The sequence below is a fragment of the Gallus gallus genome, chromosome 6 (genome assembly GCF_016699485.2).
Source record: "Gallus gallus isolate bGalGal1 chromosome 6, bGalGal1.mat.broiler.GRCg7b, whole genome shotgun sequence".
NCBI classification, from domain to species: Eukaryota; Metazoa; Chordata; class Aves; order Galliformes; family Phasianidae; genus Gallus; species Gallus gallus.
The window spans coordinates 24,770,587-24,792,563 of NC_052537.1; the positions used below are offsets into that span (position 1 = coordinate 24,770,587).

The 21,977-nt window shown below is 45.9% G+C and overlaps 1 protein-coding gene across 6 annotated transcripts in view; it reads right to left on the bottom strand.

Annotated features, from left to right (window-relative positions):
- The window catches only part of SH3PXD2A (SH3 and PX domains 2A), a 234,666-nt gene that overhangs the window by 182,119 nt on the left and 30,570 nt on the right, over nucleotides 1-21,977 (bottom strand). For all 6 annotated transcript variants that reach the window (XR_001467193.4, XR_001467191.4, XR_001467192.4 and 3 more), the window contains exon 2: nucleotides 13,555-13,635. Coding sequence is in view for 3 of the 6 variants with exons in the window: in XM_004942262.5 (XP_004942319.1) it covers nucleotides 13,555-13,635 (81 nt within the window). In the remaining 3 variants the exon portion in view is untranslated. The remainder of the gene's footprint in view (nucleotides 1-13,554; nucleotides 13,636-21,977) is intronic.

Sequence of the window (21,977 nt, forward strand, 5' to 3'; positions counted from 1 at the left end):
TCTCTGGGCAGCCTGTTACAGCACCTCACTACTCTCTCTATTAAGAGCTTCCCCCTAACATCCAATCTAAGCCTTCTCTTCTTGAACTTAAAACCATTCTCCCTTAACCTATCACTGTTTACCCTTGTAAAATTTTAAGGCAATACACAACATCTCACATCTGTATGACATCAAGGCACTGCCATTTTGTTGCCCATTCTCCATGTGTAAAGCCTATCCACAGAGTTTGACCCCACCATGGGTAGCAACTTTGTGCTATTTCCCCTATGCAGTCTGACTCCTTGCACAAGACTGCTCCACTCCCACCTGCAAGCCCTCAGGATTAGTCCCTGCATTTATCCCCAGGGCAGCAGCCCTGACCCACACTGGAGGCAGGAGGAAGCTCTGGCCAACACATGCAGGAGGAGGCAACATCCATTCCTGCTGCTCAGCAATGCTAGGAAATCAGTGCCCTGCTAAGGCAACCTAGGACCAAGCTGAGTAAGATACCCATACAAGGGCTTCATGACCAGACATCCTATACCAGTGACCCACAGGGACAGCATGGTACAAGCCTGGAAATCAGCTTCCCATTCCTTCTACAAATTCCACTTCTGGCAGTGAAAGGCTATCTGCCCAAGACATAATTCCAAGAAAGAAAAACACTATTTATATTTCTGCTGAGCAGTTCGCTTTTTTTTGGTCACTCTGCTGACTTTTCACTTCTCCACCAAATCCTGTTAGAAATGGCTGGGTTTTGGGGGAAGGAGAGGGAACGTGGTCATTACGGTCTGGCTTAGCTACTGTAATACAAGTAATGTTTAGCTCTGTTAAAAAGCCAGACTTCAAAGTGCTTTATAAACATTAATGAATAAACTTTCTCCAGGAAGGCTGATTATAGCCCCCATTTATGGGAAGATAACCTCCCTGCCGTGCCACACCAGCAGTTCCCCACTCCCTGTCCCACACCGAAGACTCTCAGCTCCTAATGACACAAAAACACCCCCACACCAAGGCAATGAATCTCTTTTGACCTCGAAGTGGAACAGGATTTGGCATGAGGTTTCCTAATAGCAACAAGCATAACCTAATACTATATAGCACTAATACTCCTGCAGTCCACAGCATCCTATGCTCAGCCTCATAATCCAGGGCTGTCCCTTACCCAGAACAAAGCCAAATTTTGAAGGGTTTCTCTCCAAATTGGAAACTTAGTGCAAACTTCTCCCTTTGTATAAGGGCAGCCAGGAACAATTGATGTGGAACACAACACCCTGCACTGCTTTGTCTCCCTTATTTCCAGATCCCAGTGGTAACTGAATCTCACAAAACACCAAATACCAAAGCCTATCCTTATTTGCAAACGAGACATGTTAGAGACCAGCACCTTCTAACTCTCAGCATGGCAACACAAGCGTCATGTACAATTCCAATGTTTTCCCAAAGCTGAATGAACAGTGACTTGGATTTGTTACAGGGATGGAAGTGTTCACCATGTGACATCCCACAACCTATTTTCCTCCTAAAAGCTTTTACCTGGATGACGCTGGTACCAGTTTTGCTGAGACAGCAGCAGCACAGCTGTAATGAAGACAAGCCTGGGTTTGGATTTCAAGGCTCCCCAGACCACATGAAGGCCAAAACGTGCTACTAGTTGGGCTGTCCAAAGCCAGAGATTAACCAGAAAAAATGAAGAGCCTATGAAATTATTTGTTCCAGGTGAATAATGCACACTTCCTGCAAGACGAAACTTCAATTGTTACACTCACATTAGTCCTCCAAAAGAATTTTTTCTTGTTATCAGGTAAGTTAGTCCTTTTCTGTTTTGCTTTCTAATTCCTTTTTGTTTGGTATTTTCCCCTCCCTCTCACATGTTTTTGTGGTCACTTCCCTCAGAACACCTGGCTGAAGGTAGTGGCTCAGCAAGTCACACTGGTTTTCTTAACACACCCTTAAAAAACACAAATGCATCAAGACCCACATGCAGGGCTCTTCTATCAACTCAGTGTGCACAGATGCTGCTAAATTCATTAGTACCTGCCCCTGAGTGCACCTGCTGAATCAGACATGCCTGCACAGTCACCAGTGCATCACCAACAGCTCTTATGCAGAGACCTGTTTGCATTTCAGATCTACAGAAACTGTACCAAATACCCTGGTGCTTTCCTGGGCCTCTGTTCAGACCTGAGTGAGTTTGTTCACGGCTTCTGCCAATCGTGAATTTGTCAGCAACTCACACAAATGGGCAGGGAAGAGCAAATGGTAACCCAGCAGCTGAGTGGGGTAGCATCAAAAAAGTGAGCTTAGAAGCACTCACTGCCCAGCTATGGGAGGGGAGGAAGCAGGTTTCCATCCAGACGCTGCCAAAGGATCTGGCACGCTATACGAGATCAAGCCTTCCCTTTCCTGCACAGATTCTATCAAACAGGTCTCTCTTTTTAACTCACAAGCAAAAGGCAGAGAGCAAAGCCTCCTGGTTTGCAGGGTATTCTTCAAACAGAGCACCCAGGAACAAGTGTGTGAAAAGCTGTGTTTTTGCAGACTATGGGTATTTTTGCTTTCTGCAAGACTCATCTGCTCAGTGGCACTGCTCCTGTGTGTTTTGCTCCACTGAAGACTCATCAATGCTTCCCCTGAAGGAGGAAAAGGGGAAATTGCAAAAGACAGTTCTGCAGTTGGATACTTGCATTTGCATGAGAAACAAAACCGCTCTGGCTCCAGAAAAGGAGAAATGTACCATGACTGTATGCAGGCAGGAAGGCAATAAGGTGGGAAACAAACTCCCAACTTCCCACTCCATTCAGTACTTCTGCAGAAAAAACCAGTTCTTAGGTACCATGGGAAGAAGCACACAGCCACCAGTTCTCAAAAACCAGGCTGGTGTGTGCCTGAGCAGGAGTATCTCCTATGACAGGTAGTGCTGTGCACAGCACACAGGGGAAGAAACCCTGCAGATAGTTTTGTTTGTCCTGTAAGCAAACTCTGGCATGCCGGTATCGAGAGCTACAGCCCCTTCCAGACACAGCCTTCCCACATCAGAGCCCTGGGAGCAGAAAGCCGGCAGCGGCGAGGTGGCAGGGACAAGAGCCCTGGCAGAGCCCCGCATAACCTTTCCATTTTGGCTGGGCGATTTTCTATTTGCACTTAAATGCATTAATGTAAATAAACTCCCCATAACCCTTGCAGGGCTATTTAGGACATTTGTGGAAACAACCGGCTCCTCTCATCGTGAGCCAAGGGATGCTAACACAACAGGCACTTCTCATCTCGGTCTGAGCACACTTAATGAAAGTGAAGGATTGTGTCCTGTGCACAAAAGTGGAATTGTGCAGCAGGGCTGGGGGTGTGAACTCCATGCGATTTTCCGGCAGTATAAATAAGGGAAAGCTGAGAGCGATTACGAGTGGCAAAGCGGCAAGGAGGGGGAGGACTGTCATTGCCCGAACTCTTTGGGCTTGGAGTGCTTCAGGGAAAAAAGGCCATGGAAAAAAAAAAAATCCTGACAAGGAATTTCATTTTCCCACAGAAATTGCAGCAAAAGGCTAATCTTGATCTCTGGTAAAAAAGGAAATACGCTAATAAAGCAGCACTTGGAGGGAGAGAAACCCTGGGGCCATAGCTCTGGCTTGGGCTGGTCCCACAGTCCAACTGCCTGCTTGTGTTTTATTGTTCCAGCAAACAAAACCTGGAACGAGGTTAACAAACAAGTGGGCTCCTCCCAGGGCTGAGCTTAAATCCTGCTAGAGATACCCAGAGGGCTGTGGCAAGAGCTTCCAGCAGCAGAGTGACAGAGGTGGGATACTGTAGGAGCATGCTCGAAGCCTTGACACACTGCTGAGGCGCAGCATCCAGCCCCATTCTACCACAGTTCTACATAATCCCATGTACAAGACGCGGGCCAGGAACAAAGGCAGCAGCCATAGGACCAATACCAAAATTCTGAAAGCATTGTTCCGAATTTTTGGTATTTTCAGGCAAGTTTTGACACTTCCACTAGCAGCCGAAACTCATGTTCCTGACATGTTTACATTTTTAACATGAAAAGCAACCAACAATGAGGAAAACAGGTCTGAATCCTCCTCAGCTGATGTAAATCAACTCCATTCATTTGGGAGAACCTGTTATATTTCCTCCCTCTAGATGTATATCCAGAAGAGCCTCACCACCCTCACAGACATAGGTGTCAGCAATGGGGCACAGGTGCTGATAACAACTTGCACAAACCAAATCTCAAAAAACAAGGGAATAATTACAGCAAGTGATCCTTTTGACTGATTTCGCTGCTTTCTCTGCTTTCTGGAGGTCCACAATTAGAGTCTGATATTGTTAAGGTATTCCTTGAAGGATGTTTACAGGGAACAAGCTTGCAGCTCAGATGGATGCTGAGCAGGCACCTGACGCTAGTGTGCCAGCTGCTCCCCAGTAGGGCAGTTTTAATCCTCTATCAATCAGGTTCCCATTCCAGACAGTGAGAAATCATACACTAGGAAATCTGCTATCCATTACAGTTCTGCAGTGCTCCCTTGAGGTTCTTAGTTTGGACAAATCTGCTCACATTAAACTCATTCTAGATGATTAAAAAAAAAAGCACCACAACAAAGTGACCTAGAAAGCAGGTAAAACAATTTGTCTATAGCTTGCAAATATTCACAAAGATTCAATGTTTGCCCAGTTCTAAAAATACCACCCCATGAATATGTGAGCATCTGGTAATGTGGCACCACTTCACAGCCGTCAGATCCGCACTGGAGAGGAAAGCTGAAGCAGGAGCTGGCATCAACACAGCTGCATTTTCCCACATCTTTCCCCAATGCTTACACACTGCTTTGGGCCAAAAGGCTTCAGTGAACCTTTCTCTCTCATACTCACACAGACAATACATCTCTTACAAACCACATCTCACCAGGCTCTTACTAAGCAGTGAGAGTGCATCACTTCTGTGCTCTGTCAGTTTTCTCATCTCTGACACCAGCATTGTTAAGAAGCAATTTCCAACCCATCTCCCACCTCAGATCACACACCAGCCACTGGCAGCACTCTGCAGCTGCTCAACACATCAGAGGAGCAGCACACTGAAACCCACAGTGCTGTTGGCCCCAGGGGCCCAGGCTTTTCTCTGACAAGTAACATTTACCTGCTGGCCAACAGCACACAGTTGAGTAATTCTGAGTAATGCCAGTAGGAATCAGTGATATGTTGGTGTACGTCCACACGCACTCCCTTCACACAATCAAGTGCTCAACTAATTGCAGTTTCATGCTGTGTCTAACTGCAGTGCCAGACACAGCATGTGGGCCAAATGGAAGATGTCCCCTAAGAAAGAGGAGGAACACTAGTAGCACACTGCATTTTTAAAAGGATGCAGTAAAGAAGTCAACAAGAGGTATTGGCCTCAAGCTGTGCTGGGGGAGGTTGAAGTTGGGAGCCTAACTAAAGAACTACAAATTGAATGCTAACAAAGACCTGCCAGTGTTGAACCTCTGCTTAGAGGCTGCAAAAGGCACAGAATCAGCATATGCAACACATCACCTTCAGCAGTCAGAGCACTCACTAATTATGCAGCCCCTCTGGAGAGACTCAGGTTGGCAGAGCACAGTGTGTGAGATGATGACAAGGATGGAGGCGAAAAAAAAATCTCTTCAGAGCAGCATGCCACTTGATGTCATGCTCCTGCAAGACTTGAGAAGCAAATTAGTGTTTAATTTGGGTTGGATAAGGTAAAAGCTTTTTGATGGTATAGTGAAATGTTTCAATACCCCTGGTTCTACAAATAGGATAAAAACACCAGGGAAATAAGCACATGTAAACATCTAGGACACTATCAACATTTTATGGAACAACTCCCGTGTGACACAATTACCCCAAACAACATCCATCATGGGCACGGATGCCATGGTGGGATCCAGGATCCTGGTCTTGCAGTGCAAGGGAATGGAAGAAGGCACCACCCTCAGAGATGCAGCTTCCAGGAACCTTCATCCCACACTGAGCTCAGGACACCCCCCCCCCCAACAGCTCCAAGACCTTCTCCATAGGATGTAACAGTCATGTGAATGCTCCTGGTTTTGTGATCTCTTCTGTGCACAGAGGAAGACTGAGATAGTACTACAGGGACTCACCTCTCCTACTGGGGTACATCCCCCAGAGAAAATAAAAAAACCTTAACCTTTGGACAGCAAAATCCATTCCCCATGTCTATAGACTTCTCCAAGCACCAAAGCAAGGTAGTGCGTACCACCTCTGCTCTTGGCTTGCTGCCATCACACTTGGAGCTAAGCTCCCACACCGCCTACTAAACTCCCCCCACGTCCCTGCCTGACACAGGGCAAGCTGGCATGCAGAGTAAATTGGGGCTGAGCAACAAATATTGCCTAGCAGCCACCATGCAGAAGATTCCATGGAGTATGGGCAGCACTGAAGGATCAGGTTTACATCTTAACAGCACTCAATTACAGAAGTTCAAAGGGGAGGGTTCCTGCAGGCCTGGTCTCTTGCACCGCCCATTATCTGTTGTGGGCATTTTGAGTGCAGCCTCAATTGTAGCTCAGCAGGCACTTTGCCATTTCCCCATCATGGCCCTCATCTTTGTCTGACGTGCAACGTCTCTTCAGAAACAAATGCTGGAAGCTGAGCAGATTGTTTTGCCAGGCAAACATTTAAATAATGATGGAAATAAGAAGTATAAACACAATTCCACTCATTCACTGAAGACAAAGATAGTGCCCCAAGCCAGCTAGTATCCTAAGGCATTGACTGAGCCCTAGAAGAAAATGCTATTTAAACAGCCTTCAGACCTGCTAAGACAATCATTCCCAGCTCAACAACCACATCAGTTATATTTTTATTTAGTTTTTTCTCCAAGGGAACCTTGCCCCTGGGCGATTTTTCTGAGGGGAGCAGCTGGAGTCTCCGCTACCAGGAGCTGAACCAGTCTTACCAGCGCAGCTTCTGGCATGCACGAGCAGTGCTCACAGCGATGGCTTGGGGTCTGGTGTTCGGTACCACCTGCAGGCCTTACTGCTGCCATCCTCTCACTCAGGACAGCAGCAGCAGACAGCTCGTGTTTACCCAGAAGAAAGGATGTGCCGTTTCTCCCCAAGGAGCTGCTGCTGACCTTTGGGACCAGACATGTTGACAGAGCCATGTTCTGATTTCCTCTGAATTTTCCCAGTGTAGGTTCAGTTTCAATTCTGTCCTTAAGGAAGCTATTGTCAAACCAAACCCATCCCAACTGCTGGAGTAACTCCATCCCTATGGCCTCGAGACCATCAAGAAGAGCCTTGAAGTCAAACCCAAACTCTGAACCTCAAGGTTGCCAGGCGCCTGCTCCAGAGAAGGATCCCACAGCAGGACTAAGATGCTGAGGGGCCCATGCTGCCACACCAAGAGCAGGAGCATAGTAATCCTGAGGTCATGCTGTCGTCTAACACCAGCGTAGCCCAGAGCAGAAGGAGGCCCACACTGCGACTGCAGAGCCTGGATCCCCTGCTGCAAGTACAGCCCAGCAGGAACAATGCCAGTGAGCAAGGACTTCCCTTTCTTTCCCTATGCCTCATGTTTCACCATGCATTCACACCACAGCTCCATCCAGCCCTCTGCCACACTGCTTCTCCCCACCTCCTCCCTTGATCTATTTGACCCCACCTTTTCCTCCAGCTTTTCTGCCTGTTTCCATACACACCTTCATACGTACACGAACGCTCCCCAAAAGCTTGTCAGAGGCTGGGAATCCTCCTAACACAAACCTCCCACATGAAAGGGGCAAGCTGCATCACGCAGGGAGCAGCCTTCCTTCCCCTCCCATGGCACTGGGTGCCCTCACACACTGCAGCAAGCCCAAGCCAGGCTCCTTGTACAAACTCGGGCACACACTTGCCCCACTGCATTCTCACCCATACTCCTCATCCCTGATATATGCAGTACATGCTTCAGCTTGCTGATCCACCACTTCCGTAGAGCCGGAAAGCAGGAACATAATAAAACAAAATGCCCATGCAACCTATCAAAGCAGCCATAATTCGACCAGCAGATTTAGCAATTGTGGGTCTCCAATTAGGCAATTAACCCAAATCAACTAACGTTGAGAACATTTCCATCAGGGTTACAGCAGACATGGATCTACAAGCACCCTGCGATGATTCCCCCATTGCTCTGCCCATTTGCTGAAGCTGCCGGGTCCTGTTTAAATCACAGTAACCTGTGAGCCACAAACTGAGTGGGCATTACAATATTTGATACAGCTTGGGGTAAGAGAAAAAGGCATGTTTGTACAGAACACCACATTACAGAAGAAGGACCAATAGCAGCAGCAGTCAGATGAACTCCAGCCTGAATACGAACAGCAGAATTATAGAATGCAGTGACATTTTTTTCATAGTATAGTACCACTTTTGTTTAATGTGCTCTTCAGTGCTCAGTTACTCCATTATAACACTATAAACAATCAGGATAGCCCTAGCAATAACAAATGAAGCTCTTGATGTTTTATCGTCAGCCTGGAAACAACTTACATCTTTCCGCTCCCTAATAAAATTCTTGATATTCTCTATTATTTTTTTTAATGTTCTAATTGGCTGCTAGTGAGTTCCTCTTTCTTCACCACTTTGAAGAAACCTGCTTAGATCAGCAATCAGCATCAGGCAGATAATTTTTTTGCTAACTGATGCACAAAGCGAATACTTGAAAAGAGTTCTGTTTATTTGCCTTTCCAGAATTGTGACATTTCAGACGTCTCCTTGCAGCCAAAACATCTGTGTGGGTCATTGTGTGGAGGGGCTGCTATCTGCCCACCTGACATTCCTGCTCAAGCAAGGGCCATTGTTCGCCTCTCAAACAGCCAAAAACACAGCATGGAATTACTGCATGCCACTAAAGCCAACTGCTGTGTTTTGCCCTTGAGAAAACTGCATTTTGCTATGGTAAGAAAAGCTCCCTTCCCAGCTTTGTGCACAGAGATGCAGCCATCCTGACAGGAACAACAGAGACACCAGAGCACAGAGCTTGGTTCCCCTGCTGATGGTCTGGTCCAGACAGCAAGTAACAGTACAGAATCAGACCAGAACACCTGGAGTCGCTGGATAAAATGCACAAGATGCACTGCTGGGGATTTGAGCTAAGATACCAAGCTCTGAAGCATGGCAGCATTTACTCTGCTCACTTAGCTGGAGCAGTGGGTTTCTCAGCAGAGGGGCAGCAATCAGCTGAGGTCACAATACCTACAAAATGCCTAAAGTGACACTGAGCAGCTGGCGGAGTAAGACAGGGAGCAGGGAAAGAGCCACTCTGCATACTTGCCAGTGGCAAACCCTGCTGCTGCTTCCCATCCCAGCATGGTCAGTGGGAGGGTGAGGTGGCTGCATCCCCACCCTTCTTCACCTTGTACTTTGGGTAATTATTTATGCACACACTCAATTGCAAATCCCCAACCTGCTAATATTCTCCAAAAGCACTTCCCAGCAAGAATAATGTAGGTCCTGCACCTGTAGATGTCAGAGTGGAAATGCCAGGAATTACCCTGCTATCCCAATAAAACACATTCTTTCACAGCTCCTCCGGGGAGAATAAGAACACTGCCTACCAGAACTACCAATTCAGAATAGGATTCTGCTGCCAGTGATGGTGAGAGGCCTTGTCAGATGCTCATGGAATGTGCCTGAATGAGCTACCAGCCTGCCATAAGGGTCAGTTTTCTCTACAGGCAGATGCTCATGTGGCTCTCCCCACGATGAGCAGCTCACAATCCCTTGTTCTGTATAGCAGCTGAGAGCCAAGGACCCAGGCAGAGTACAAGAGAAAGCAGCACTTAATATATTACATTAAGAGGTGGTTTTGACTCCACGTGGTGCTCAGGTGCAAACACCTCCCCAGGGTGAAGGACAACAGAAAATTGGACTTGACAAGCAATTTATCATACCGCTTTCATCTATACAGAGTTAATTCAATACTTTCAACCCTATTTACTGAAACATCGGCACCCATGCGGAGTCAGCTGCTGTGATTTGACCCACACTCAACAGTAGATGTGACTGGGTTGCACAATCAAATGGTGCAGCAACACCATGATCTAATTTAACTTCACATTTAGATCTCCAGGCCTCATTGAAGCAGCACAGAGCTGGCATTTGGCTCACTGCTTTGGCTTCTGGTTTCTGTACGTCCCACATCTTCATGTGGCAAACTCCAGCTTCAAAATCCCATGATATGTCTGCACTGACTGCCCTATTACTTATCTTGAAAACCAATTCAAGCATATGCACTGATGAAATAGCATGACAGAACAATTCTGGGATTTGAATCCTTGGAACAGGACAACCTCCAAATGCCCACACTGCTTAAGAAGATTTGCTAGGAAGCATTTAAAAAAGAAAGTAATACAAAGGTTCTCAAAAAGCTCCGAGCCATTTGCTGCAGAGAGAGCTGTTCAGTGAAGGGTGGGCTCTTTAAAAAAAATGAAACGTGAAATTACCATAGTGAAATTAATTGTTTATATTCCTTTCTCTTTGCCCCTAGGCAGCCCCCTACATTTCCCTGTGGGTCCTATCCGGTGTCACTGCCAACATCAGGCATTGCAGCCCTGATTAGGTCATTACAAGTTAGCCCTTGTTCCTCCACTTCAGCTGAGGGAAAGCGAGACACGGGCTTAGGAAGCACTGAAATGCAGCTCTGGGATAAGCACAGTGGGATGAGTGAAGCTGCAGGCTCCAGCTGTTCTGTATGTGAGTGGTGCCTGCAAATTGGCTGAGCATTTGCTGGAAGGGCCACACCATCAGAAGAGTGATATCACCACTTGCCAAGGCCACGCTGCCATGCAATGGTACCAAGCTGCAAAAATCAAGGTCCAACTACTCACACAGTGCTAGGTCAGAAGTTCAGGCTTCCATCAAAAACATAGAAATCCCAGATAACCTCCTTATCTGGAGCGAAGGGATCACTTCATCACCAACAAACACATAGCAACCCCAGCACCAGTTGCACAGTCTATGACCAACAGCCAGGTTCAGCCCCGCATGGGCTTGGGGAATAGGTCTGGTACTTTCAAGCTCGTCTTCTATTTCCATGATGAAGAGTTCTGACCTGGGATTTCTATTGCAAACATCACTCTTCATTCAGCACATCTTAACACAACTGGAAATCAGTTTGCAAGATGCAGCCCAGCACAGATTACCACTACAGGCTAGATGTTTCAGACAGCAAACATGGGGGGAATCCTCAGCTGCAAAACCCTGGTATGGCTGCTTTACAACACCAGGAGGGCTTTCCTGTAAATGCTATGAAGGCATCCCTGCTGCAGCTGCTTGAAGCAAGAGCCAGCAGAAGCAGGTCTACCAGATGTGGGGTGCCATTAACCAAATATTAGGCACAGGGAGCAAGAGGGGCTGCAGAGCTCCTACCTGAGCCTTTCAGTGCCTGCTTATGCGTATGCTGTGCTAAAGCAGCAGCTGCCGCTGAGCAAGAACCACTGCACATGAAGCCAAGAATACCTCAAAATACGAGTGTTTACCAAAATGCCCTGATCTTACAGTTATTTTTCTAGCCTCCACTGCGGACTTCCAAATTAGAATCACGAATATAAGCTGCAATTCAAGATCCACAGTCCATTTCCATCGCCTCACCTAGAAGATGCTCCGGCAGCATGAAGAACTTTGGAAGAAAATAATAGTAAGGAAAAAGAAGAATAACCTCTGGGAGTTTAAAAATCACATTATGGCAGCATGAGAGTAAAGGGCTTTGTCCCCATATTACAGTTGGAAAACTGAGGGACAGATAGACACAGTGGCATGCCTACAGAGAGCAGACAGGACTATGGAAACCCCAAGTGAAGACCTGTCTCAGTAACTTGCAGTGCCTCGTCCTGCCAGGGCAGAAGAGGCTGCTGCAGAGGGCTGTCACTGCTCATGCAGTGGTGGCCCTGTCAGGCATCTCCAGGAGAGAAAAGGGTTAAAGAAGGGAATTTTGTTACTTTCTTGTCGTATTTTCTCGTGGGGGGAGAAGCGTTGTGCAAGCAGGAGTTTTCCACTGGCGCTAGGCCCCCTTGCACTTATCAATGGGACCTTTCAGGGCTCACTCCCTGATTGAGACATCATTTCCTGTCCAACACACTAACCCCATTGATAACTCCACACTTGATGGGAACTTTTCAAACCTACCAGGAAAGGCCAGGAGACCCAGAAGAACATACGCATGAAAACAGAACTGGGGCAAAAAAGAAAAGAGAAAGAAATGGTTCTGGGTACAAGCCACGTGCTGACAATAAATGTTTGTGATCATCTTTAGGAAGTACATCAAGTACATCAGACACACTATACATAAGACACATAATTCATAGCAGCAGAACCGGAAAGCCTGGTGCTTCAGGCCAGTAACTAGAGGAAAGGGGCTTAAGAGCATCTCTCTTTGGCCTTCCAGTCACACAGCAAACATGGACATCAAGACTGGCTATAAAAATGATCCAGTCTTCCATCCGAAAAGCCAGAAGAACATAATATTGTTTTTAAAACTGGCTAGAGACTTCAGATGCCCAAGTACAACAAAGAACAGTGACGGCATAAGCGCTCCCCAGGGTATCTCTGACTAGGCACCCAAGGGAGAAACTGTTTCTTTACTGATTTATCATAGCAAATTATGTCAGTGTTATTTCCCAGGCTACAGCCCGGCAAGTTCTGTACAACCTTAATGCTGGCTGTGAGGATTCGCTTGACAGTCTAACCACAGCTCAGCTCCAATCACAAGCTGCCGCTCAAAAATCTGCATTTCTCCCAACATTAAGGAATCTGTCAAACCCCAGCTTCTGCTTTCACTTGTTCCCAAGCAGAAATTTTACAACCCCAGGCAATTATACAATTATAGTCTGTTGGTACCTACACAAAGGTACCGGTGGATCTGGACTATGGCTAAATAGGACACCAGCCAGAAAGCTCTCGCTCTCCCTCTCCCTCTCCTTACTCCTGCAGGTGCATGGCAGCAGCTTGGAGCCAGAAATGAAGCAACTGATGCCCACAAAGAAACTTTGTAATTTACATTTGAGTTTTCTGGCCTTAGGCTTCACACAGCAGCTGCACAGCAAAAAGCTTTCAATGAAACCTAAATACACAGGCATGGGATAAAGCGAAGGAGTCACACTGGGTATTTAGAACAGACCAGTAGGAGCCAGGACACTGGCTGGCTGAGTAGGTGGTTAGAAGAAGGAACAGAAGGTTACCACCATCGTCTCCATTACTGAATTGCTGTAGGAGTGTGCAAAAGCTCCATTGTTTTCAGCAATTCAGGGTAAGTAGCTTCTGGGGACCCAAAACGTAGCTCCCTCCCTAAGTGCATCTCAAATATTTAAAATTAGATTTCTTCCTCAATAGAACTATTCATGAAAATGTCAGCTTTAAATGTCTTTACAATGCAAGTGAGCATACCACCCACTCATCTTGTACCCTACAAGGACAGAGTCTGAAAAGTCTGAAGATCATGACATGTAACAGACCAAACAAGAACAAAGCTTTACTTAAATCTATGAGCATCCTAGCTGGAAACACTACTTGAAACACAAGTAGAAATAATATTTTATGTAACAAAAGACAGACTTACCTGCAGGTCAAAGAACTTGCTATATCTCCGGTAGATGATCTGGGAGGTCAGGTCTGACCATGTTACATTGATGATATAGACCTAGGAAAAGAAAACACAAGTCGACGTGAGTTCTGAAGAACGGGCTATGTCCAAAGGCTGAACAATCAGAACAGGTATCCTCAGCATCTCTATGGCCACTTCTGTTCACAGAGAGGAATACAGCCCTAGGTGCAGGTGCAGGACTAGCCCAAATTAAAGCTATTGCCCTGCTGCAGCTTTCAGCAGAGGTCTCAGGAGAGCTCATGGTGGTTTCCCACTTCACAACCAGCAGAGCTATTCCAGCTCTGAGGCAACAACCCATTGCGAGCTGCCAATCTCCCACCCTATGACTCCAAGATTTTCTTCTCTATGGAGATTTGATCTTGGCCCTACCCAAGGCTTTGGTTCAACAAAGACATTCAAAGGAAACTCAAAGGGGCTGAGGGATTACAGCTCTATAACACAGGCACCATCACGCACCAGACACTACAGCAGCCCAACCCTGCTAACACACGTCAGCTCAGCACCTCTGGTACCTATCAGACTGATTCAAAGGTGATGTAAAGCAGGCCAGTGAGTGGGAGGTCGTTCTCTTACATTCATGGAAAAAGCAATGTAAGTCCAGAATAAGCCCAGGATTTCCCTTGTCCTGTCCCAGTACATGCCTAGTACAATCCACTTACGGAAACACTCATCAGAAGACATGATAAAAAATTATTCACAGGTGCACACACAGACACATACATATACATAAATATACGTATATACTATGCACAAATTTTTCCCTTTGACCCTAATGCCTCCAGTACATTTAAAAATATATATAAATAAAAGAAAAACCAAGAGCTAAGGGCTGTGCTCAGATGGCCTCAAGGACAGTGCAAGCACGGATCCTGCTGCCCTGATGACAGACACCACAAGACTTGAGTAAACACAGGATGGAGCCACTGAGGGTGACTGCCCAACTCCAGTGTAATGGAAATCCCAGCCAGCCCAGCTCCTGGGTCTTTAAAGCAATTTCCACATTTCACATATGGAGTGAGATAAGGATCTGGCAGAGGAAACAGGAAAGCATCCCTCCTCCCTCAGCCCCTGCACTGCAGCAGGAGCACTCACCCTTGCCAGGAGTGAAGGGCTCTGCCCCCAGTGATTGGAAACAGACAGGCATCATCCTCTTCTCCATCTCCCCCAGGACACCAGCCCATCTACCAGGGTGCAGATACTGGGCAGTTGCTAAAGATGAGACGTATTGCATGAAACCTCCTGAAGCGATGCTGAAAAATCAGAACTAGTGAGGGGTTTTTTTTCCCCCTTCTACCAGGAAAGAAAGGCGCAATCTCATGTCCTGGAAAGCATGAAGATCCTGCAGTCCCACTTTCCTCTCTGCCTGTTATACAGCAGTGCCAACAGGGCTGATCTGCTCCATTAGAGGTAACCAGAATGAGTAACAAGATCTCAGGTCCCCTTTAAAGACCTTACCTGAGCAGACAGCCAGAGGTCAGAGCCTGGGAAGGAAGCTGTTGTGGCCAACCTTCAGATCAGCCACACTGCACTGAAGAATATTTTTCCATGTGTTTGTTGTGCAAAAAAAAAGAAAAAAGTTTGTAGCTTCACTCCAGGCTAATTCACAACACAAATATTTCTGCTGGTTCTCTGTCCAACAGCTACTTTCAGATGGAAAATCCATTCGATTAAAAACAGATCATAACAGATGGGAGCTGACTGCAATCCAAAAGCAGCTTCAGATACTGTAATTCTGGCCCTGAGTTCTCACAAAGGGAATGAGACAAGGATAGGAGAACATATTACGTGTAAATGGAGTTGATACTTCTTGTTTAATTACATATCTTTTCTCCAGAAGCTAGAAGTAAAACATGCCACAGCCATCCAGGCATTTTGAACCCGAGGGTACCTCCTTGTGCTGCCCTTCAGAACCAACGAGTGTCATGTCCTCAAAATCTGCTCAACTGAGTGCCAGACTGGACAGGAGCAGACCTCGCTGCAAGCGGTCAGCACTGCGTTAAGTGGCACTGCACACCCATCCCAGAAGAAATTCCCTGTGTACAAGGGGACATTCAGGGCCAGCCAATGCATTTGGTGCAGGAACAGGGCCTGTTGCATTGTGCAGACACGGTCCCAACCCTGATTTCCAGGTTCTGCAAGAAGAAAACTGCCACTGACTAGCAGTCAAGCCAGAATTTTGCTGCACATTTAAAAAAGGAAGTAAATCTCTTTAAGCCTTAGGTCTCTTCAAGCTCAGCAAAAGATAAATTGGATAGTGTACAGATGCACTGACTTCTATTCCATAGGAAGATCATAGCAGGAGCAAGAAAAGCCTTTAATCATAACCTGGAGTTCTGCAAGGCAAGAGATGCACAGGCTCAAAACCTGCACACCAGGACACAGGTGCACAAGCTGAAACGGCCATTGATTTTCTTTGCTCATTTGCATAAATCAAATTGCTTCTGGGAAGCCACCACTTCAAATAATCAGAAAAGATCTGTAAAAATGTGTGATATTAAAAGCAAAGTCCAGAGGTCTCCAAAGCCTTAGCTATCACATTTCCCTCCATTAGAGATCAGGATTTGGGTGTTATTGGCTTCTGCCGCCTGAACCAGACCCACAGCTTTCTCACAAGCAGCAAACATTACATCAGCTTACTTTGTCTTTTTCTTAATGCTCAGATCTTGTAACGGGTCTCTGCCAAAGCGATCAGCGATATCCCAGGGGAGGAGGAACACAGCAGTCCTGTGGGAGCCCGAGGTCATACAAATGCACAGGGTAGGGAGGCAGCAGGAAATATCAGATAAATACAGAGCTGTCCCACGCTCAGTGCCTGCAGAGCCAGGGCTGGGCTTTTTGTGGCGTTTGATGGCACCCCAAAACTGAGCCCCCCAAGGTATGGCTCACAGACCAGGCACAGAGATGTCCTTGATAGAGACATAGCTCAAAGCAGAGATGTTCCTCAGCACTACTGGGTATGATCTCGGTCCTCAGTGCTTGTCCTGCTCATTGGAGGGTCAAGATCAAGCTCTATCAAGTAAGAATGGTGTTTTCCTATCGTTGTTCACAGAACTTCACTGTAATCACAATCACAAATTGTAACTACCATGAATAATTGCTACAGGTAATCTGCTTTATACCTATTTACGACCTTGAAGAGGTCAAAACGCAGCTGACATTCAGAAGTTTCATCCTATAAACACTTAAAAACAAGCTCTCAACAACATATAGTAATTGAAGTACATGTTACAAAGAACTCACTGCACAGCCCTGGGATGTCCCAGCTATGAAGGAAGTTCAGTTTTTCATTTCACAAATGCAGCCTTTTTTTCAGCCTACTGTGTATTTTCAAACAAATCCTTCCTGGAGGAAACAAGGAGCAGTTCCTGCACAAACGGCAGAATATTAATCAGGAACTGGGCTTCACAAGCAGCTCTTAATATTCATGCTGCGTGAAGTAAGGTGCAGGATGTCAAGGGGGTTTTATCAGCTGCTAATTATCGTTTAATTCTAGCTCTGGGAAACTTCCATTTTAAACACCACAGAGCAGAAAATTTATTGCAAACTGAAGTTACAGTTCTCCTTTTACTGCCCGCACAAAACAAGAGATGACTGCCTACTACTACAAGAAAACCCCAAACCAATCACATTAATTGAAATGTCATTGTGCATGACTTTATCACCAAAAGTCTCATTTTCAATGGAAAATATCCAGTTCCAGCTGGCATAAGACCCAGAGGTAGGGAATTCAGGTTGCTCTTGTGTGACTGATTTTTCAATTGGCTTTTTAGAGGGTAACGTTTTGTTTCCTACCATCAGGTGAGCTGAGTGGAAGATAAATGCCTGAAATGAGCAGTGAGATGAGAACAAGATAAGAACCTCTACAAAGAGGCAAGCAGTTGGCCCACAGCACTGACTAGAATCAAGTCTGTACCCATAACAGAGAGCACTGTTAGCCTTTAATAAGTAATGACAGTAAATACTAATTTTCTTAAAAGCTTTATGAATGCAACAAACAACAATATGGTGCAATTTGTATGCAGGTACCATCATGATATCCCCTTTTATCCCGGAGAACGTCAGTGTCTTCAAAAGCCTTGTATTAAAGCACTGGATGTTTGTCCTCCAGTGAATCACAAGCTGGAAAAGATCCTCTTTCTCCCTCATGTTCAGATGCTATCACAGCTTGCAAGCTGGAAACTTCCCACTAGCAGAGCTCAGCATGTGAACACTCCCTGCTCCACTTCAGTCAAAATCAACACAGCTCCTGCAAACCTGATGGCAATTTCAGCTGCTGGGTTTTATACCAAAACAGCACAAACTGCAGCAGCCATCCACAAAGTCAACGTATGGTTGTGTCCTAAATTACAGGAGCACAGGCACTGCACCAATTGACCACTTGCATAATTATTTTAATGACAAAGACCCTCCAATGAGTGGAAATCAGAGCTGGCCCAGACACAAATTTGGAGGGATAACAGCCCAGAACGAACACTTTCTGCACCCATGAGGCCAAATCAGCAAGGCTACACGCGCCCCAGAAGCATCGTGGCTGATGTTGGGTACATTCTTTCACCCAAAAAAGACACAGGTACCAAGGTTTCCCCACCTGAATACACAGGGTGAGAGTCTCCAGTTACTGCCCTATACAGATCAGGGCCAGAAAAAAGCCCAGAGATCAACGTCTGAACATAGAGCCTCATCCCACACACACCACCTGTGCCTGCACTTGGCTTGGATCACATTCAAGCTTTTAGAAAGTCTGCATTTGACTCTGGGTCCAGCAAGCACAGCTCAGGCTCCTTGCCCAGCTTGCCAGCATCCAAGAGACCCTAAAAAGCTCAGTGAGACCTGGGAAATTCCCACTGAGATGAAGTCAGACCTTTCACCCACAGCGTGTCCACCACCAGAGCCATGCCATGATGTCAGCTTTCAGCGCAACGGCCTCCAGGGAACAGCAGCTCAGCCAGGCCATGGCCAAGGGAGGACTAGTCTCAAAGTCAGGCCAGAGCTGTTCTCACCCTGGGAATGTGAAGGGAGAGCTGAGAAGCAGAGACCGTGCTCAGAAGAAACACACAAGGAAATGGGAAAGCTGCTCTGGTGGTAGGTGCACAGCAGCCCTGAATGCAGGGCTGGTGCAGGTGTGGGCGTCTGGCTCCTCCAGAGCAGATGTGGTTACACAGACATCCCTCAGCAGGGCTCACCTTTCCATTACCAACGGGGGAAGTGTAACTGAGAAAAAGCCAGACTGACCCACGAGTCTAGCAGACAGATGTTGCACGTACCTATGGTCTGGAAGCAAAGCAGAACTGCAAGATGCTGGGAAGGAAGAAATGAGGCAGTCTAATTAAACATACAGAGAGAAAAAAAACAAGGGGATAGGAGCATTTTCCTTCCTCCACTACTTTTCTTTGAGGATCTTGTTACAGCTGTGAGTGGCAACACAACAGGATTAATGCCAGATTAATGCTGCCTGCCTTTTCAGCTGTATCACACAGATCTACTCTATATACAAAGAAAATAATCTCACTTCTAGCTCTGAATCCTGCCACACTCTGGAATCTAGCTGGGTCCTTTCTGGTTCAGAAAACCCCACCACTGCTGCATTCACCTGCGTGGGTGCAGGCCTTCCTCTTGGCAAAGAATTACCCAGGCTGAAAGCCTGTTTTCTTACCCAAAACCTGACACCTAAACACTAACGAGAACAGCAAACAACTGCCTTCAGGCAGCCAGCAGACATCCTTGCGGATGCATGAAGAGGAGCACATTGGAATACAGAGGCCCACAGAGAGAGTTTTTGTTGTTTTCCCAGCCTTATGGGTAGGGACCAGACAAGGACCAGGGCTGAGGTAGAACAGTGAATCCAGCTCACTGTGTTTGCACAGGCAGAGTAATACAATATTTAGTCTTTTTTTCATAAATGGATGAGGTTTCCAAGTCCATGGCTCCAACTTCTCTTTAGCCTCATCTTTACATTTCAGGATTTTTTTGGCTTCTGCCAGTTCGGATTCTTAAGCTCTGACTTCACCAGGCCTTCACCAGCACCTTCCTACTACAAAGATGCTAAACAAGTCCCACATGCAGTCAGAGCCCTAAGCCAAAAGAATAAAATTCTCTCCACTGTATTTCTTTGCTTGGCTATTTGCATGGCCCTGAGAGGCACAGAAAGGTAAAACGTGGAAATTCCAGCACAATCAGTGACAGTAACTTAGAGGGCCACAGACCTGGACTTGCTTGGTGCCCTGATTACTTCATTTAACCTCACTCTTAAGTATGTCATAGCAGACTATGACATGACTAGATCTCGCAGGCATGAGGTATGTCCTGCATTAGAAGGGCTTTGTTTTTTAACTGATATTCTGCATCACATGAAAGACCTGTCAAGGCTCCTATCTTTTCTCTAAGACATCCAGTAACTGGAGTTTATGGAAGAAGAATAAGAAGCAGGACCAGTAAAGCCCCATTGCTACCCACCCTGGTTATCACCTCACAGCTTCAGGAAATAGAATAGCAGCCTCCCTGCATGGGAAGAGGAAAACATCCTCCCACTAGAGCTACACATGTGCACAAGGGAGACAGAGCCATCTGTGCAGAGTACAACACAATCATATTTCTGTTTCCATTCCACTTCTGTCCACCTGCATTTACTACTTCCACATGCAATGGAACTATTTGTGAAGCAGAATAAATGTAGGACTGAGTTTCTGCCATTTTATGAATTGATAGACCATTAAAACACAATACAGAGCAACCACTAAATGGAAGGACATACAGGCTCTCTGTGAAACCTGAATCCCTCGTGGCCTTCCTATACACCTCAGCTGGGTCTGAAAGAGGCTCTCTAAAGCAAGCAAACAAAAAGAATACAACTGCATTTGAAGGTAAAAAGTCTTTGGCTTATTGCCTCTTAGATCTGAAATCCCCGGGGAATTATGAACTATTTTAACTCCGTGCTTGTGTTGTTCTTCTCAGCAGGTGATCGCTGTTTCACAAGGACCCCAAAGTATGAGAGTTTTCTGGTAAAAGAATAGAAACTCCTTTTAAAAAAGTAAAGAGATCTGAGAAAAATGTCGAAGTAGTAAAACTGACCATCTTTGACTTGGATTTAAATTTAAATTTAACTGTAAGATTTAGCTTGAATACAAAATCTGCATTTCTCTCAGACTGGTTTTAGAATCTGCTTTGTAGCTGAGCTTGTTCTGAAAAGAAACACAGATCAGCCCTGGAACGCGTGGCTCAGCACAGGGGTGCTCAGCACCAGTGCTGAATATAGAAGTGAGGGGGAAGTGAGGGCAACATCTATGGACTGCGCTGGTTGTACCATTGCACGGATGTGTTTTCCCAACACTGGAGCATGAACGCAGTGCTAGAGCTAACACAGCTCGTGGCTGCACAAAGAGCACTCCATAGCACTTCCAACCCCACTTCGTGTAGCAGCATGGGGCAGGCTCATGCTCTGTAAGTACATAACCAATTACTCAAATCCCAAAAACTTCTGGTTATCTCAAAATCCAACCCTCCTTTAGGTTTCTTGCATTAGGGATTCCTGCACTGCACAAACACTTGCACGTAGTTTATATTAGCATGCAAATCTTGCAGCTTTGATTTGTAACCTTACATATGACCCCCAGGCATACTGCTGGAAAAGCAAAGCAAGGGCCTGGGAAAGGGAGCAGAACTGCTCCAGGCCTTTCAGAACAATGACAAAGCTCTGGGACATTCTTAGTCCAAATAATGGAAATTCTCCAGGGATTCTGCCATAGAATAGTGGGATTTCTTTTTCTTCTTATTTTTGAGTAGAGAGAAACAAAGAGTTAAAACGTAAACCAAAAGACCCCCAGACTCAGAAAGCCAGATCTGAGAGGTACAGTACTTCAAGGGTGATCTACTGACTATGAAAAAACAACTCTGAAAAACTCTAATCTCTGTAGTTTGCGCAACTCCAATGTGTGTCTCACTGGAGGATAAAACTTGAGGTGAAATCAACTGCACCAACCAGCAGAGCACAATACAACGGTCTGTGCCATGCACTGACAGATATGCATTTGCAAAATGCTAAAAAAAAGTGATGGATTAAGAGACTTATCCTCAATCTGTAAATACCGTTCAACAAGAAAGCAATGCATTCAGATCTTATACAGTCTGCACGACCATATGCATGTAGTTCTGACTGCGCTTTTTCCTTTACAGAACAATACTGAGAATGTTAAAACATATCTGATTAAAAAGGGAATAAAGCTACGCAACCTCAGAAAGATGCAATGGTGAAACTACTGGGAAAAAAAATTGTTTCATTGTGGTGACCTTTCACTTCAGGCTTAGGTGAAATCCAAGTTTTTTGTGAGAACTGTGAAAGTAGATGATTTTGTTCCAAGTCACTCAAAGAATATCCAAATTTC